The sequence below is a fragment of the Xenopus laevis genome, chromosome 3S (assembly GCF_017654675.1).
Source record: "Xenopus laevis strain J_2021 chromosome 3S, Xenopus_laevis_v10.1, whole genome shotgun sequence".
Lineage (NCBI taxonomy): Eukaryota > Metazoa > Chordata > Amphibia > Anura > Pipidae > Xenopus > Xenopus laevis.
Genome location: NC_054376.1, coordinates 59,026,388 through 59,046,462, shown reverse-complemented (window position 1 = coordinate 59,046,462; position 20,075 = coordinate 59,026,388). Strand labels below are relative to the sequence as shown.

The window sequence follows — 20,075 nt, the reverse complement described above, 5'->3', positions numbered from 1 at the left end:
GCGGAGGTCTGACCTTAGTCAGTACAAGTTAATGAATTAAAAAGGAAGAAAAAGCACCCCACTAGCTTCTAACTCGCTCAGCAGTCTCTGGTAGTTTGAAGCTACCTAATTATAATAATCTCAATTGCGTGCAAATTTACTAATTACTTTATAGTAATCTTATAAATTCGAAAAAGTGCTTGTGCTATAATTTAACCAGTTAAAATCCCAATTGATTATGAATTAATTAAATAAATGTGATACAATTCATTCTATTATATATGCAGGGGTTAAGAAAAATTGGTACTGATATACCCTTAGCTATAATCAATTCTATTTCGCAATAGTGTATATCCTTTTGCAACAGGGTGTATTAGTCTAAAAGTTAATAGTAACCCCCTCCAATCGCTTTGAGTTAAAAAACTTTAAAGTGCAAGTGTTTGAACAATTAATGAGCACTGGTTGAGGTTTGAAACCTCCCCACCCCTTCCACTACTTTATAACTACTATTGTATTAAAGTCATTTTCCATATTCAACAGAAATCCATTATAAATCAGTGTCTTTAATCTTTAGCCCCCTCTCTGTATTTTCCAGTCCATTCTCTTGGTATTTATATCAGGCTTATGTTGCATATCCAGACTATTTTAGGTGTTTTGTTCCAATAATAACAAAACACTAGAACAGAAACAATTATTATATTATGCATATGGAATTGGTAATGGTGCAAGTGAAACTGCCATTAATATGGATAAGTGTCGCCTGAGGGATGATGAATGTATTCACCTATTTGCCAATTATTATAGCCAAGTTTTATTGGCATTCCAGGCACGCACTGTCACCTCCACTACAAGGAGCCCAAGATTCCCATATTTTAAAAAATTTGCCACGGGAACCAGATAATATAAAAGTCAGTTTTTCATTCATCATTATAGCAGTAATATGTGTTTTCAGTTTGGGATTTGAGAGAAGGAGTGTGAGCCATGATCTGGCAATGAACTGCTTAGCTGCTGTAAATATAAGCGTAATCAAGTTGCTATTAATATTAGGAATCCATTGATTAAACAGAGCTGTCCAGGGAGTTTTCCTAGGTGAATATGAGTGATAGAGTCGATCATACTAGAAACCCTTGACAAGAATTGTTGTTCTAGGGAGCAATGCCACCATATGCGAGCCATAGTTTCTTCTTCACCAGTTTCTAAAACAGAAAGGAGATTAGGATGGATACATTCTGTGTAAACATGCTGGGATAATTACCATCAGGTTGTTTCTACCTGGCCCAGGTTAAAGGCACAGTAACACCAAAAAATGAAAGTGTATTAAAGTAATCCTATATACTAACCGAAGGCCTATCTATGTCCCGAGTGGAGGGGAGGCAGATACGCACGCAACTTCGGTTAGGATCTATGAGATGCGCGCGCAACTTCAGCCGAAAGACATAGATGCGGCCTTCGATTAGCAGATGTGCTGGAAGGTTAGGATCAGAACAGGTTAGGATCGGGGAGGCAGATGCGCTGGAAGGTTAGGCTCTAGGGAGGCAGATGCGCTCACCGTCTCCTTCTGCCTCCCGCCGCCTCTTCTTTCCTGCTCACTCAGGCGGCGACCGCTGGAAGGTTAGGATCTAGGGAGGCAGATGCGCTCACCGTCACACTAGGGGAACCGGTTGCGTACCTGCACGAAAGTCTGTATAAGCGTCGGCCATCTTGCTACTCCTCTGCGACTTTGTCATCCGCCCACTGCCAAATCCGCCACTAAAGTCTGTATAAGCGTCGGCCATCTTGCTACTCCTCTGCGAGTTTGTCATCCGCCCACTAAAGTCTGTATAAGCATCGGCCATCTGCTACTCCTTTGCAAGTTTGTCTAATGGCGGCGCTAGCGTCACTCTAGGAGGGGAACCGGTTGCGTACCTGCACGAAAGTCTGTATAAGCGTCGGCCATCTTGCTACTCCTCTGCGACTTTGTCATCCGCCCACTGCCAAATCCGCCCACTAAAGTCTGTATAAGCGTCGGCCATCTTGCTACTCCTCTGCGAGTTTGTCATCCGCCCACTAAAGTCTGTATAAGCGTCGGCCATCTTGCTACTCCTTTGCAAGTTTGTCTAATGGCGGCGCTAGCGTCACTCTAGGAGGGGAACCGGTTGCGTACCTGCGTGGGTGGCCATTTTTAGCAAAACGGGCTATATTATCTCCAAAAAATATTGATGTTGACATGATAAACAACCAAGTGATTGCATTACTTCCTGGACAAAGCTGTGTCTTTCTGAGTACTGACTGTATTGATTCTGAAGACGAAAGTGAGAAACTTAACTTCCCATTAGAATATTTAAACACTATCAACAATGCTGGATTACCACAACACAATCTTATACTCAAAGTAGGAACAATAGTCATGCTGTTAAGAAACCTTAAGGGTAGGGGCACACGGCGCGATTTCGCCGCGATTCTGCGCTAAGCGAGTTGTCGCTGCGTTTTTTAAGCCGAAATAGCTTTGCTAACTTTGGCGCTGGCGTCAATGCAAATCGCGGCGAAATCGCTGCGCTAATTCACACGCGGCGATTCGTTTTCTATTGTCGTCCGAAGTTGCCTCGCTGAGCGTTTCCGGGCGACAGTAGAAAAAGAATCGCCGCGTGTGAATTAGCGCAGCGATTTCGCCGCGATTTGCATTGACGCCAGCGCCAAAGTTAGCAAAGCTATTTCGGCTTAAAAAACGCAGCGACAACTCGCCCAGCGCAGAATCGCGGCGAAATCGCGCCGTGTGCCCCTACCCTAACACTAAGCAAGGTTTATGTAACGGTACACGGTTGGTTGTGAAGAGCATGAGACAAAATGTTATCAAGGCAGAAGTGCTTACAGGATCCCATAGCGGTGATACTGTTTTGATTCCCAGAATTGACCTTACCAGTTCTGACCAGGAATTACCTTTTAAACTTAAACGACGACAATTCCCCATTAAGGCTGCATTTGCCATGACAATCAACAAATCACAAGGACAAACATTGGATAAAGTCGGCATTTACCTATCTGAGCCTGTGTTTGGTCATGGTCAACTTTATGTTGCATTTTCAAGAGTGCAGCGTTCATCTGATGTTAAAGTCAAGATTTTAAGTACAGCTCACCAGGGAGAACTCATTCAAGGACAGGAGAACATTTTCACAAAAAATGTTGTTTATAAAGAAATTTTTCAGTAACACTTTACTACCAATAAACTCAAAATTTAAGAATTCTAATAGCAGATAGGTAATAACAAGCAATAGGCACAGATTCACTCTACATCCCCACAAATTAGCGTCGCCAGTTGCTGCCTGGGGATGCCGAGTGAATCAGCACCCATCGCATTTTGCTGCCTCACTGTTGTTACCATTCTTTCATTAACGATTCTTTAGAGAATCGGGGGTTTACTGGTTACAATATAATGTACTCTTGCTCTGCACTGGTAAAAGTTCTGTGTTTGCTTCAGAAATGTTACTATAGGTAACCATAGGGGCAGCCATTCAAGATGGAGAAAAGGCACATGTCACATAATAGATTTTAGATAAGCCCTGCAGAATACAATGGTGTTTTATCTATTATCTGCAGTGTATCCTGTGCCTTTTCTCCTTTTCTATCTAACTTCCTAGCCTTCTAATGTATTTTCTAGTATTCAAAAGAAATATTTCTTTTGGGGTCAGCCCACACGAGCAAATTCGGGGAGATTTAGTTGCCTGGCGACTAATCGCCTCTTCTTCTGGGCGACAATCTCCCGAATTGCCTTTGCGTGTCTTCCGTCCACTATAATGAAAAGTTGCCTGCGCTAAAGCACAAGTGACGCTTCGTTTTCCGAAGTGACCCAAATTTGCCTCACAAGGAAACTTCGGGCGACTTCGGAAAACAAAGCGCTGCGTGCTTTAGCGCAGGCGACTTTTCATAATAGCAGACGGGAAGACACGTGAAGGCAGTCCGGTATGCATCCACTGCCTGGCAAGATATATTGCATATAAAACCATGTGTGGCACACACTCATATTCACAGTATAGTAATATAAAATGTATTCTAGTATCTGATCTCTTATAACCCTATCCAAAAGCCAGACCTCAAACCAATGGACTTAAGTGTACTAGTAAACAGGCTTTGCCCTATCTTGTATAAAAGTTCCCTGTAAAGGATATGCATGTTTTAGTCTGACTTTTTCAAGGATCCAATGTGTTGGACAACTGCTGCTTATACTCAGGCCAACAAGGGCGTGTAAAGTAGAAACTCCAACCCAGATATAAAAGGTTTCTGGCATGTCTGGCCATGTCCAGGCCACCCTAAAGCATAAGCCCATTTTATTGAAAGTATGTCCAACAAGGTGGTTATAGTTATGTTTGGAATGGATGGTGAAGGCATAGAAGTTAAAGAACAGCCTAAATTCTGAGAGCAAATTTTCTAAGAATATTTATGTCTGCCTTATAGTAAATTGAGTTAATGTAAACTGCTACTAAGTCTTTTGTATTTTCTGGCCATCCTAACAAGTACTATCCACAAAGTAAATGTGATTCAATTGCTAATTTTAAGAAGATATGCATGACACTACAAAATGCAGAGTCTGATTTGCATTTCACATGGACAATACAGACACCTCATTAGAAAAACCATTTACTTCTGAATTCGACAATGAATTCCACAGCACAGTGTGGTTTATTGTAACAGTCAATTATCCATAATATTGCTAACAAAGTTTGTTGTCCTTGTTTTGGATGACAAGCATTAATCATGGCTCCTCATCAACATATTCGGGTGATCTTTGCTTGGCATCTTCTTTGGTTTATCTAGCTAGCTCTTGTCTGGCCATTAATCCTTTTTTGGCTCCCTGGTGGATTTTGGAGTCCAGCTTCCCTGCAAATAAGCAAATAATTAGGTAAAATGGTGAGGAAACCAAACCAAAATAAATATTAGCCAGCACATACAGAATAATATTAATGAAACAGACTATTTAAAGAAGGGCAACTAATATGGCGTTTTATCTAAAACAGCTATAACAGTTCCCATATCTGTACTGTAAGGCAGTGGCATAACTAGATATTATTGGGCCCCACAGCAAATTATTTTTCAGGCCCCAAAAATGTTTAGAGGTTGACTTGTTTTACCAATATTTATTGAAACTGTATATGAATAAGGGCCTCATGGGGCCCCCTGTACCTTCTTGGCCCCCCTGCGGCCGCAGGGTCTGCTTCTTCTATAGTTACACCCCTGCTGTAAGGTAATACATACAGAGAATAACTTATAAATAGTGTATGGGTCTGTTCATCAAAATGAAAGAGTCATAAAACACTACTTAAAGGACAAGGAAAGCCTATTAAAAAATAAATCTTGTTTCAGAGGCATACCTTCTGTATTTTCATACTTAGTCCTGGAGTAAGACAAGTAACAATTAGAGAATCACACGAATCTTGTTTGAGCCTGCACTAATCTGATCCACCCACTAGAATAATAGAATAGAATTTGTTTAAAAAAATAACAGAAACATTAAATTGTTAAATACCCATCCAATTGTATCCAGTGTTTCCCAAATGCACCCAAGAAATTGACAAACTTTTACACTCACATGCACCCACTTGGTTGTTTTGAGGGGAGTTTTGAACACACAGCATACAATACACCATAAATACAACCTCATAAATGCACATAAATCTCATACATTTTTTTGTGTAATTGTGTAAGAGTGTAATTGTGTAAAAATCTAAACAATCAGAAAAGCATGAAGTAAAGAGAAGCTGTGGCTCCTGTATACTGACTTTTCGACTGAAGGTAATTTCTGTCTGGTAGTATTCTGTCAACCAGGAATGCAAAATTACTTTGCCGTACATGTTTACCTTTGGATTACTTTGGTTTTAATTTATTTTATATATAGGATTTGTTTATAAGAGGTGTTGTAAAAAAGCATTTCACTTACCACTGGTGGAGGCTGTAGTAGACTCGGATTTATCAAAGATGGAATGTTGGATCTTTCTGTAGAACTCCCTGAAGGAGACACCACGGTTCCAGAGTTGATTGAATGGACAGTCTCATCTAACCTGATAATTCCAGAATTCCAAAAAGAAATATTTATTAGCAAGAGCAGGCAAAACATCATGTATACAAGCAATCTAGCTTGCTATGTAGCATTATTAATGGCAACTAATATACCAGTAAGATGCACACATATAAATTAATTCCCCCAGTACCCTAAAGACCAATATGGAATATATAGCAAACTTGTCTGGAAGCTGCTTCTGTATGTTTCTTTATGAGCTACTTATTTATGCAGAGATTGCCTTTACCACTTATGGTACTCTGTAAGATCTCCTCCCTCCTCAAAGACCTTCCTCAAAAATCAATTGTGAATTTACGAGAAAGGTGAGAGGCATGATGCAATTCCTGTGACTCCTGTTCCTTCTTTTACAAAGTTTCTCTTTCTGCCTGAGACAACCACTGGTTTGAGTCCATGGAGAAGTAATCAGATTCGTCATCAATCACTTAGGTCCGCCGCATGCTTGGTAAAGCACAACATTTTATTTCTGTCAAAAACTAATTTTAAAATGCAACAGTATGATATAAACAGCTAGCAAAATGGAACGCAAATTTCAAAAATACTTAGTAGGTAGGTACAGTAATTCTGTAACATTAAAACAGGAAATATCATATTAAACATTAATTAAAACAAACTCGTCTAGCATACCCTAAGAGTTTGTCTCGATGTTGCAGAGCTTTTGTCTAATCCTTCTTTCATCCATGTTTCCTGATGGGGGAGAAGGTCTCTTGCAGATGTCTCTTGCAGGTTCATAAAAAGAAGAGAAGGTTACAAAAATGAAAGAAAAATATAAAACACACACCTGGGATATTATCTCTACTTTTATTAAGGTTTCCCAGGCTTGTGTAGTGTAATGTATTTGCTGCAACATATACGTCCATTGAACTTTAACTTCCCGACGTATGCAAATTAGCCAACAATAGTGCAACTTCGCTTCGATTGGCGCAGTAACGCTGTTGAGTTGTCAGATATTCATTGACAGTTAGAGCCAATATATCTTATAGGGAGGCTCCTTTCCTAGCAGATGAATTAGAGTTCACTCAAATAACTGATTCCAGTACAAACAAAATCTAACAAAATAACTGCCTTTTGCACAAATCCTGCATGTAGAGAGACATGATGTCTGGTCATTTTAATAGAGTGAGCTCTAATACATCTTCTAGGGCTAGGCAAAAGGAGCCTCCCTATAAGATATATTGGATCTAACTGTCAATTAAAGCGATACTGACACGTTCCTATAAAAATCATAGGAAGGTGTCAATATCAAGTAAATACTGTACTTTGCTTCAAAGCTGTAGTTTACTTCAAAGCCCCCCTCAAAGCCGCCCCAGCCCTGCAAACCTGTGTTTGTATTTAGCAAGTTTCTTATTTCAGTATGATGAAGCTTATATTAAATTGTAATTTTCACAATAGTTCTCCTTTCACAAGAGTGCACCAAGCCCCCCCCCCAAATCTAGGGAGAGGCCCAGCGCACTTAGCTGCTCCTGTGTGCAACCAAATACATAATCACAGGCTCTTTCCCACAGCATGCTGACACCGGGCAAACACACAATTTAAAAAAAAAAAAAAAGGCAGGGAGGGGGGATTTTAATGCTATAGAGAAAGCCAACCTTTTTGCTCAGTTTAACATAAAGGAACATGCTTTTTTTGTCCAATAGTACATACCAGAAAGTGTCCTTCCAACTATCTTTCAACAACTGTTATCTCCAGCCAAGGGCGCAGGTCGTTCTTTTGTATTAGTTACGATATGTGCTATTGGATAATGACAAGAAAGCATGTTCCTCCATGTAAGCACATAACCCTCCAGCTGTCGCTGCCCACCCTTCCCCAGAAATTCGCTCTTAAAGTACAAGGAGCAGCATTTTTGCTGCCCCTCGTACCTAGTAGGGCGCTGCCACCTGAGCCGACAGCCTCAACTCACCTCATTGGCGAACTACCCCTGCCCATACAACAAAATTTCCTGGGCCCCCTGGGCTGCACCCACAGCAAGCCCCACCTACAGGTCCGCCCCCACCACACAGTGAAAAAACAAAAAATATTGGTGGCTAGGGTTCCCACATGTTAATAAAAAATTAAAAGATATTGGTGGTCAGGGCCCCCCCATTAAAAAATATGGGTGGCTAGAACCCCACACGAGAAAAAAAATTGGTGGCCAGGCCCCCCCCCCACATTATGAGAAAATTGGTGGCCAGAGCCGCTTAAACGTCCATGCCTTCCCGAAGTCAGCAGCTCTCAGAAAGATGGGGGGCCTGGCTAATCAAGTAAGTGTGGCATGGCCGGCCCCCCTTTCCCTCGGGCCCCCTACAACTCTCCCCCCTTTCCCCCCGATGGCTGCCCTGGCTGAATCCTATCGTTGCTCAGTGTAAATGCACTCAATTATTTGATAATGGAATATGTAGTAAATAGTGTACTTTTTCATTTTTAAATTCAGTTGTTACATGACAGCTAGAGCTTGAGGCAGCATCGTGCACAATGTCAGGTGCAAGTGCAAGACTGCTGCTAACTGTCACACAACAATTGAAAATACATGATTTCCTAACTGTGTAGATGGTCTGGGGGTATCTTGCCTGGGTAAACTGAGAATTTGTTCCCCCAACTCCCAAGAAAAAAAGATTTCTTTTTTTCCCCATTTTTTTAATGAGGTTGAACCAAATCCCAGAGTGATGATGTCACTTCTCATCCACAGTGATGCTAATTTGTTTCTGGGATTTTCAGGTTAGGTTGAAGTGAACCCCTTAGGTAGGGTTGCATGAAAGGTCTGGGACAGGAGCTGGATTATGACTGACTGTATTTATTTCCTAATGGACTTCAATTACATTTGTACAAGATGCTCCTGAGTGACCCTCCCTGTAACAATGTCATGTCATGACAGGTAGAGTACTCTTGTAGCAACCTATATATGTGTGCCAAAATGCTGACTGGTTGGGAGGCCCAAAAGAGGTTCCTGATAATACCTAAAGATACTGCAGGCTAGGAAGCGCAGTCTATTCAGTGACAGAGATAGAAGGTTAATTCCACACAGGGCTGATTCTAAGATTGTATCTGAATTAAAACATTGTAACACACCAGTAGATGGCACTACATGGTTTGCCAATAAAATTAAACTTGGCAAAGGGCTCATGGTTGCCTGAAATGCCATTGAATCCAATGAATGCACTGATACAGTATTTAGTTCTCTATTGTGAAATGCTGTTCTTTGCAGCATGCATGTCAGGGGCTGCTCTGATGAAGTCCTTTATAAGGATTTAAATCTCCTGGGAGCCAAATCCAGGCAATTTACTTGGCAATTCATCACCACCCTTTTTGCCCCACTGCCACATTTGGGTATAAATATGTAAAATAAATATAAATAATAAAGTCATTGATCAACACTCTGGGAAGGTTGAGAGGTCTGCTCTAGGCATGAATGTAAGGAGACTACTAGGGGGTGGAAATACTAAGTTCAGTGGAGGAAAGAGTTCTTTAAAGGAGAAGGAATCCCTGAAAATGAATACAAATGTCATATTTTATATACTGAACTTATTGCACCAGCCTAAAGTTTCAGCTTCTCAACAGCAGCAATTATCCAGAACTTCAAACTTGTCACAGGGGGTCACCATCTTGGAAAGTGTCTGTGACACTCACATGCTCAGTGGGTTCTGAGCAGCTGTTGAGAAGCTAAGCTTAGGGGTCATCACAAATTATCGAGCAGAATTTGTAATTTAAGATGACGCTACAGGGCTAATTATTAAATTCTGATGCTAGTTGCACTGGTTTCTGTGTTGCCATGTAGTAATTATCTGTACTAATTATTAATCAGCCTTATATTCTATGTGTACTTTATATTGTGAGTGGGTCCCTAAGCTCAGTAAGTGACAGTAGCACAGAGCATGTGCAGTGAATCAGCAGCAAAGAAGATGGGGAGCTACTGAGGCATCTGTGGAGGCACAGATATTTACTACTAAAGGGCTGTGGCTGCCTTGGGCTGGTACAAAAGCCCAAAACATAATGTAAAACATTTCTAGCCTACTTATTTAATTAGGCTTTAGTTATCCTTTAAAATATGTGCTGTAAGACAAGGCTTAGTTAAAGAGAGACATGTGGGTGATGGTCAGGAGTTTTAATGCCATGGCATACCAGTGAGTGTCCATTATACTAATTCATTTTGTTCTTTGATTTACATTTTTTGGTCTAATTTTTTTGCTATGATCCTCCTGATTTATCTGACTTTAACTCGAATATCAGTCCCTGGAATTGTGCTGCTTGACATAGCCCTGACTTTGATTCTGCCCACTGTTTTGGTTTCTATGCTCAGGTTTACATAGATACATATTGGCAGTTACTGAACCTTTTGCAGCTGAACCGCACTTCTGCCAATCTTTCACTGGTGCAGCTCTATTCACATCTCAAGTGCAGTTATTTGTGACTTTCTCAATAGCTGGATCTCTCTAAGTATACCCTTCACATAAATGAGTGAGCTGCCATAACTCTGAAGTGGAGGAGCAGAAAATTCTTTAGAGAGAACTACCATACTCATTTATAGCTTTACATTCAAGGCATTATTTTACATGGTGTTGAACAGCAAACAGAGAACAGGTGCCATATGACATGTATGGGGGCTGAGCAGTTAATATTATGCCTTTAACATTTTGTACAGGAGACCCATGAACAGTGCATTGTGAGAATTAAAATGTGCTGGCGGCATTAAATGTATATAACATGCCCATAATCTTAACATGAAAACTCATTGGCCTTGCTCACTTTTATTTCTTAATGCTTCAGCGTGATTTCACAGTTAAACATAACAACAAGATTGGGTATTGATCGCACAGGGTGAGTTGGAAGCCCACACCTTTTGGTTTAGATTGATGACCTTGTACTTTTTTATGGGCCTTCTGCTTCAATTACTCACCATACAAAGTGTGAGGTTTCTGGAGTTAACTCATCATTTGCAGAAGGTCATTCAGCTATCCATGTTATGGCAATCGCAAGGCCCTTGAAACATCAAGAGGGACCTGTATAGCAGAGTGTGGGCAGCACATCTACCTAGTGTATCTATGTGGATTGCAAATAGCATTCTGGGGGAACATATATCTTTGTGGCACCTCAAATGTTGGTGCTATTGCTTCTGAATTATTTGTATCGCCAATAACTGGACCATGCCTTTTAAACCACTAAAGGGAACATTATATGGCTGGCCATGAGAATAATATCAGTCATCACCCGATTACTCACTGTTTGTGCTAGAAATTATATCTCTACATGGCAAATTATTTACTAGTAGGTGTAGTAGAGTAATAGAAAACCAATAGACCCAACAGTCATGACATGCATGCTGCAGATTCTGTGTAATTTAATCATTAATTGAGGCTTGTTCCAAATAATTCAATCATTTAAGGAAGGAAGGAGCAAATGTTGTGCATGCTGGTTATAGTGCATTTCTCTCTGAAAATCTGAGTAAAAGGGTCGTTTCAGATATTGCAGTGCGTCCCCAGTGCTCATCAGGAAGGGGCTGGGCGTCATGCCGCCCTAGGCCCAGGCCTTTGTGGCTTCGCCACAAATCCAGGCCTGCTTGCTTGGAGAGGGAAAAACATACAAAAGAAAATGATAGGCTGCTCAGCTAAAATGATCTCAAATGCTTTAAAATGGCAAACGAAGCCTAAGAAACATGGAAGAAAATGTAAAACTACCTTTCGAATGGATAGAAGAATAATCAAAATGGCAAAGACTCAGCCAATGATCAGCTCCAGGAAGATCAAAGAAGGTCTAAAGTTATCTGTGAGTACTGTTACAATTAGCAGACGCCTATGTGAAGTCAAGCTATTGGCAAGAAGCCCCCACAAAGTTCAGTTGTTGAAAAAAAGACGTGCTGGAGAGGTTACAATTTACCAAAGAACACTGATTGGCCTAAAGTGATATGGAGCAACATTTCGTGGACTGATAAAAGCAAGATTGTTCTTCTTGGGTCTAGGGGCTGCAGTTTGTTAGACGACCCCCAAACATTGAATTAAAGCCACAGTACAGTGTGAAGACAGTGAAGCATGGTGGCTCAATCATCATTATTTTGGGGATGTTTCTCATACTATGGTGTTGAGCAAATTTTACAAATTTTTCTTCTTTTTTTTGATTTGGAATAGAATGTGCAGTGCACACTGGGTTCATTTGGAGGCATTGAACCTGATGGTCTTTTGGTATTTTTCAAACCAATGTAACTATATTATTCTGAACACAATCATTGTTATGGGGCCATCTGTAATGATGAGGTGGCAGCTGAGAACAGCATACTTTTTTTTCCCTTCAAAACATTGGTAGTCCCCCAGATGCATTGGTTAATACTACCATCCAGGACACTCCCCTGCGTTGAGTTATAAAGCACTCAGCCGCAGGGGTGAGTTACCATTTTAAATATTGCTCAGGCAACTTTCTTACCTCTGCTTCACTACTTCAAGCTATGTCGGCTTTATTATGTTATGTGAATTTGCACAACTAACATTACGGGATCGATTATCCAGAATTCCCAGCACCTGAGGTCTTCCAGGTAATTATCCATAACGAGGAGCTGCATGTGGGAATTTGCTTAAAAATATCTTTACATTATGAATGTAGATCACCACATTGCCTTTAAAATACTAGTAACAAAAAATTATTTTTAAAAATTAGTTTCTACTTAATGAAAAAAAAAAAACACCAAGACACTTAACTTACTGATTCTCTGCTTGCGCTCCTCTTCAGAAACGACGACAGAGCGACGATCCATCGTGCGGTGCTCAATTTCTCCGCCATGGCTATCTCATATACAAGGCAGGGAAGAGAAATTGAGCACTGCGTGATGGATCATCACCGTTTCTGAAGAGGAGCTCAAGCAGAGAATCAGTAAGTTATTTCAGATTTTGTTAAATCTGACATGGGGCTAGATATATTGTCCGTTTCCCAACTGCCCCCAGTCATGTGACTTGTGCTCTGATAAATTCAGTCACTCTTGGGGCAGCTGGGAAACTGACACTATGGGGTAAATTTATCAAAGAGTGAAGTTCCGCCATTAGAGTGAAATTCCGCAGCTCTCCATTCATTTCTATGGGATTTTGAAAGGCGTATTTATCAATGGGTGGAAGTGAAATTTCACCCTTTGATAAATACGCTTTTAAAAACCCCATAGAAATGAACGGGAACTGGCGGAATTTCACTCTAGTGGGCGAACTTCACTCTTTGATAAATATACCCCTTTGTCTAGCCTAGCCCCATGTCAGATTTCAAAATTGAATATAAAAAAATCTGTTTGCTCTTTTAAAAAATGGATTTCAGTGCAGAATTCTGCTGGAGCAGCACTATTAACTGATGCCTTTTTAAAAAAACATGTTTTCCCATGACAGTATCCCTTTAAACAGTGCTAGGACAATGCAGCAGCTTTTACAGTGTCCTCTGTTTCCTAAGATGCAAGTTGGCGCTATGGATGAACAAGGTAAGAAACTAATACATAGCTTCAGCACTGTACACACACATATACAAGAAAGACTTCTAAAACAAATGAAACTGATACAAAAGAAGATTGCAGTTTACAGACTGATCTATTATATCATATTAAATGATTATGTCTCTATCATAATGCCTTGCAAAAACAATTAAAACGTGCCCCATGAAGTGCATTGTTTTTCAGTGGTGTTAGCAATTTACTATAAAATACTTTTGAATCCTGAATTACTGTGCCAATGTATACTCTACCTATGATGGTATACTTGCAATGCTGACCCAGGCTTATTAGTACAATTGACTTCTCTGACCATTATGGCTTAACATCTCACGTTATTTTATACAAGACAATGGGGTATATTTATCAAAGAGTGAAGTTAATATTGAAATTCCGCCACTCTCCATTCATTTCTATGGGATTTTTATAGGCGTACTTATCAAAGGGTGAACTTTCACCCATTGATAAATACGCCTTTCAAAATCCCATAGAAATTAATTGAGAGCTGCGGAATTTCACTCAAGTGGTGGAACTTCACTTTTTGATAAATTTACCCCTTAGATCTAATGACAATGATTTTGTTGCCAGGCATAGCAGTAGAAGACATTTCCAGCCTGATGGTCACAATGTCTACCATAGCCATAACTTGCCTTATAGCAACTAACACATGATCTATGTATTATGATGTTATTAAGCATTACACAATTAATATATATGCTAACATTTAGAGGTCCATTTATCAAAGTCTGAATTTATATAATTGTTTTCTGAAAATTACTCTGACCAAATCCACACAGGTTTTTCCCCCTTGTTTATCAATACATTTTCCTGAAAATTGGGGAAAAACCCAGAAAAAAACGAATCATACGACTGTTTAGGATTTTCTGCCCAAAAACCACAAAATCTTCGGAGCATTGCACGAAACCCAGCGCTGATCAAGATATCTTCGGAACTTCTCCCGTTGATTATATACAACCTCGGCAGGACTGAGATGCCGGATTTTCGGAATCTGACTTTTTCCATCCTCGGTGTATAAAAAAAATTCTGGATTTTTTTTTTCCCCACTAAAAACCCCCCCCACATTTTTTGTCTTTTTGGCATTCACAGTTTAATAAATAACCCCCTTAATGTATATAAATCTATTCCTTACCCTGGTTTAAAATGACTGCACCTAATATAGTCTTTATCTCATTTGATGCATTGCTCAGCCAGTAGGATACTATTAATTATTGCTTTGACTGTTAGGATGTTATATAGTGTTCTCTAGCCAAGGACTGCATTATAATAGCTAATGCACAGTCTAACTATTAAGACATAAGCTGGCCATAGACGCAAACATCCGATCGTACGAATCCTCGATTCATACGATTTTCAGATCATGTGTGGAGTGTCCCGGCATTTATCTTGCAATGCCGATCGGTCGTTCAGTCGATCGGACAGGTTAAAAGATTTCTGTCAGCTGACGATCATATCTCTGCATGTATTGCCAATTGAACGATCTTCAGTGGGAGATTGTCATGGTCAGCTTTGTTGGACAAAAACTTTCGTACGATTGCTGTGGGGCAGAACATCGGCTAATCTGTTCTTTACTGCTTTGTTTGATCTGAATGGTTAGTGGCAGGTCGGGAGATGAGGACGTTCGATCATTCGTCAGATATTGCAGGGAAATCTTTGAGTCTATGGCCAGCTTTAATTAGTATAACCTGGCAGCAGCAGCACCTTTTCACTTTCACAAGATGCCGGTTAGCCTGAACAAGCAGACCAATAAAAAAAACAAAAAACCTATATTTTGAATATTCCCCTCATATGTCTGTTTGGCCCTCAAGCAAATAGATCAAATACCATGTGGTGTTTGGCCTGTGTGGCTTTATTTTGGTTACTGTTTTGAATTGTAAAATTCGTAAAAACTAACTACCCTACTAATTTTTTAATTAATTATAAACATTTACATTTTTATTGTAAATAAGAACCATATGATTCTTTATTAACTATGTAAATTTACCAGTGGTTAGTGTTACTTACCATATTTCAGAATTCACTTATGGCTGTGAGCTGTCCTTTTGTATAATGTAGTGAAAAAATGGATATGCAATTGAGAGCAGTGTTTGTTTATCCTTTTTTGTCCTTTGGGTCTGACTAACAATTCAACAGGAGCCGGTTCTCTTCCAGGTCATTTAATCAGTTGCCTTACAGTATTGTTTCAGACAAAGTTAAAGTCAGAGACATAAGTGCAGAGTATGTAAACAGGCAGAAAGATACTGCTTTTTAATAGGGTAACTTTAAAACAAATCTAAAAAAAATTAAAAAGTTTAATATATATTGCCAAGTTGAATTAGTTTTGGGTGGAGAACCCCTTTAAATAAAAATGCTATTGATGTAACTTACATTCCTAGAGAGATGTTTGGATCTGAAAAGATTGTGTCTGTATTCTTTTCCTGCTTATTTTGTCAAAGTAGTCATTTTGAATACACCATCCTATAGCCACTAGCTAACGCACACAAATGCAGAGGTGCAGAAATAAATACACAGCTTAGGGAAGTACAACAGAAACAATTGCTGCCTTGGTTTACACACGTTAAGAAGTGATTAAATGTTTGCAGAAGATAAAACACAGTCCTTCATTTAATCAGGTAAGCAACAGTTTCAGATACCTTCACCAACAATTTTAAACAGCCAAACATTTATTTAAGTTTTTAAAAGGAAAAAAAAAAAAAAAGCTTTAAAAAAATTCCCCTTATAGCTACAGTGCAATGCGATGCTCTAAATTAAATATACAGGTAAAATAAAAATTACATTGAAAGGGTGGTCTTTGTACATTGCAGGTAAGTGAAAAGATTCCTGAGGGGTAATCCATCCACACTGAATGGAGGAGAGGACTAAGTAAAAGAAAGATTAACGGAAGGCCCGGGTTCACCTCACAACCCAGAGAGGCATCTTCAAGAGGTGTGTGTATCCTTGTTGCAAAGCTTTTGGAATTTAGTATTCAACCACTTGGCAGAAAAAAAAGGCACTGGACCAGTAGGGACACTGTTCAGAGATCGCCTATGGGTTACCCAACCTCAATTCTGCCAAACAATGGCTTACACAGGGTCAGATGAGCATTGCATCAGTGTACATAATGCTGGATTCTCAGTATTTCCTCCAACAGCTGAGGATTAATGTATTAGAAAAAGACTGGCTCTAATTAAAAGGTTATTAGTCAATAATTTGTTTACCTTTAAGTACGGGGCTTTATATATAATCAAGGTATTACCAGATTTAGATTATTTTCATTTTTCAATTTGTTCATTATGTAAACATCTATAACAGGGAGAGACGATCCTTGGCACTCCAATTGCAGTTTAACTACAACACCCAACAACCCCTATCGGCTAAGATAGATAGGGGATTTTTAGAGTTGTAAGCTATCTATCAAGGTAGGAGCTCCACGGGCTGATGACCTAGAACCAGCCTGTCGGATAAGAAAGCATTAGGAAGGAGTTGTTTTTTTTTTTAAAGTGATACATAAAAGCAAGGAAAACAGATTCACAGTTTTCTGCATCAAAACTCAGTGTATCTTATAACACATGGAAAAACAAGCCTTACCCTCCACAATAATTCAAGAAATCAAACAGTATATTGTGTTTTTAAGGAAAGGTATTGTCTACAATACCATGCTAAAATGACAGAAAAGGTTCGTAGGCTCCTGTTAAAATAATAAAGTTGTGAAAACAAAGCAGGAATTCAAGCATAGAAATGTCTTTCATAGAATCAAGTCCTTGTGATTTCTATTGGATTCACCCCTGAAGCAGCAATACTAAATATTAATCCTCAGTTTGATTTGGGTAGGGGGTGAGGGGTTTCTGCTGTATACATAAAGCTAAGCAGGGAGACAGGGCTCCGATATTTTACATCCTGAGTGTCACTCGGAAGAGTATGTGCGGCAGAGCAGACAGAGCGCACATAATTCTTATAAAATGTATATTTACTTTAAAGCCAGTAGTGCAACAGAGACTCCTTGGGGCATCTAACCATGCATGAAGTGGCCCATCTAACATGGAATGCTCAGTAATTCTCTACATTTTATTTTGATGAAGAGAAAAAAAAAATGAAACATGAAAGGAGGGACCAAAAAAAATAATAATAAAAAGACGACAATAAAAACAAACTTCAAAAAGTAGTCAACTCTTTTACCCAACATCTTGTCTTCATGGTTAAGGTGGAGGTAAAACAAGAAGTTGAGGTGCAGCCCTAGGCAATGAGTATAAATCATTAGGGTTGAAACAGGCAATTCAGGAGTGCATTAATTAATGCAGGTAATACAAAGTATTGTGAAGGCATGGTCCCTGCCAGTCCCTCATCAGAATTGTAGGCGCGACCCTCCATCTCATCACTCTTTTAGAGGGCTAAACCTTATTGCACCTATTGTCTCAGGAACCGTTTGCGAGCTGGCAGCAGATTAATGCAGACATTTTTAAATATTTCGCCTTTTTTTTTTGTTTCCCTTGAATGACAAGCCACATAGAACCCGCATACTCTTTCCCCAAATGCCCTGGAGTCATTTACAGAGCAGCTCTGCATGTCAAATTCAATAATCTCTTCCAGAAAATTCTGGCAGCTCATTTGTGGTGCCGTTGAGAGTGGTTCTTCCTTTTCCTCTTAAAAAAACAGCAGCACCTACCAAAAAAGGATAACAAAGGTTAGATTCCACTGGTACGGTGTACTATGAATAGTTTGCAAATTCATTTTTATATAGCTGATGAGGACTAGGAAATGTGTACAATACCAACAGTTACAAATCTATGTAAATAGGCAATATTTATGCAAGAATGTATTTTCATAGTAGTCTGAAACTGTATAATGATAACGTTAAGTGTCTAGATTTAACAAAACCTATGCAAATATTTCAGACTTGCAACAAAGATAAACAAGAAAAAGAGTAAAAGTTTAGTGTTATTATTTTATTGGTTGAATAAGCATTATAAAACTGTGCAAATGTGTTTGTCTTAAAAAACTTCCACCACTATATCTCAGGTCCTCTTAAAGGAGAAGGAAAGTTGTTTAGCACTTGGGGGTGCCAAATGTTAGACATCCCCTACGTCAATGTATTTACTTACTTTAAAACCACAGGCTGGTGCTCCTATCAGCAGAAAACTGCACAGGCCCGAGGTTATTCCAGCAAGCACCGCAGATTGCTTCTCTTCCCGCTTCTTCTTTCTTCTCGCAGCTGCGCATGCGCATTAAAGTGAAAAGCCAAACTTTAACCAAAAAGTCAGCTTTTTCATTCCACTGCACATGCGTTTCCCCCTGGGAAATTTGAAAAAGGAAGAAGCCGGAAGAGAAGTGCTCTGTGGTGCACGCTGGAATAACCCTGGGCCTGGTACCCCCAAGTGGTAATCACTGGAACACAATATGGAGACTGAAATATGTGGTGCAGACTAAAGACACCTGCGATGAGCAGTGAGAGAGTTTTTGTACATGCAGACATTACACAGTGAGAGAGAAGGTGTGCAAGCTGTGGGCAGACAACACTGGCATACAAAAAACATGGAGAAAGGAGTTAGTACGAAAGTAGTAAATGCTTGCACATTAATGATTATACTAAACAGATCCTACTAAATTTAAGGCCTTGGGTTTCTTGAACAAGCCATTTTGCTCTAAATAGCCTGCAGAGGAAGTATACTACGAGAAAATCCTTCTACTACACGCATATACACAAATATACAAACAATGTATACTCAATACCCTTTAATTTTTATTTATTGCTTTTTACCATTTTGGCTGTTTTTAATTTAAAAACGGTTTATTTGGCAGCGTGACTGTTGAAGCAGGGATTTTGACCAATAAACACACTCTCAGATCACATTTCATTATTTTCATAGTTTTGATTATATGGCACTTTTAACCCTGCATTATTGTATGTGTTTTATGTTTTTAGAATTGCTTTGAGTTTTGTTCTATAATAGAAATACATATATTTTACCCATTTCAAATTACTCATAATGTGTACTTTTCAAAAATATATGGTTTACGGAGGTCTTTGTAGTGTTCCATTGTACTGTTTTCATTTTTGTGTCCCTACATGCCACATACTTTGGTAGATCCATGCCTATTGGGCATTTATACATTCAGTAGACCACCTGGCTTTCATACTGCGGCAGATTTATCTTTGTATGTAAGAATATGCAAATTAAAAGTGGCAAATAGCTATTTTTTAGGCAATTGTCAGAAATTTAGGAAAACTTTGCAGTTTGGGGTAGAAAGACACACTTACACTTTTGGATTGTCAGAATGTGTACTTTCCATAAATATATGGTTTTCAGGGTTCCACCAACTTATACATAAAATGCCTGCAGTGTGCTCATTTTGCAGCAGCTAAAGTGTTAACTATGAAAATTTGAAAACTCATGTACATTGGACATCAAACTTCCCAGTGATTCATTTTCAGGTTGTATAATTTTGGTTCATAAGGATACGTGGGAGATATAAAATGGATGCTTTCAGGTGATTTTTTAGAAATTTCATCAACCCATACTTTTAGCAAAGCTTTGCAGTTTGATAGTTTGAAGCAGAAACAAATGTGATGCATTCACAAGAATGTATACTTTTCAAAAATATATGGTTATCTGGGGATCAGCAGAATTTTTT

The 20,075-nt window shown here is 39.3% G+C and overlaps 1 protein-coding gene and 1 long non-coding RNA gene across 6 annotated transcripts in view; both read right to left on the bottom strand.

Moving 5' to 3' along the window:
- Positions 1 to 4,577: 4,577 nt before the first annotated feature.
- LOC108712969 lies at positions 4,578 to 6,642 on the bottom strand. Of its 2 annotated transcripts, XR_001935082.2 has the most exons (4): positions 6,255 to 6,642; positions 5,888 to 6,008; positions 5,322 to 5,416; positions 4,578 to 4,830 (listed from the first exon to the last, which is right to left on the bottom strand). It is a non-coding gene; the product is annotated as an uncharacterized LOC108712969 (long non-coding RNA). The 2 variants fall into 2 exon arrangements; XR_005966644.1 differs by lacking the exon at positions 5,322 to 5,416.
- Positions 6,643 to 15,677: 9,035 nt separating this feature from the next.
- csnk1g1.S (casein kinase 1 gamma 1 S homeolog) overlaps positions 15,678 to 20,075 on the bottom strand; it is a 37,527-nt gene continuing 33,129 nt past the window's right edge. For 3 of the 4 annotated variants that reach the window (XM_041587589.1, XM_041587588.1, XM_018254211.2), the window contains one exon: positions 15,678 to 18,104. In XM_041587589.1, the coding sequence (XP_041443523.1) occupies positions 18,047 to 18,104 (58 nt within the window). In that variant the 3' untranslated portion in view covers positions 15,678 to 18,046. 4 annotated transcript variants of the gene reach the window in all.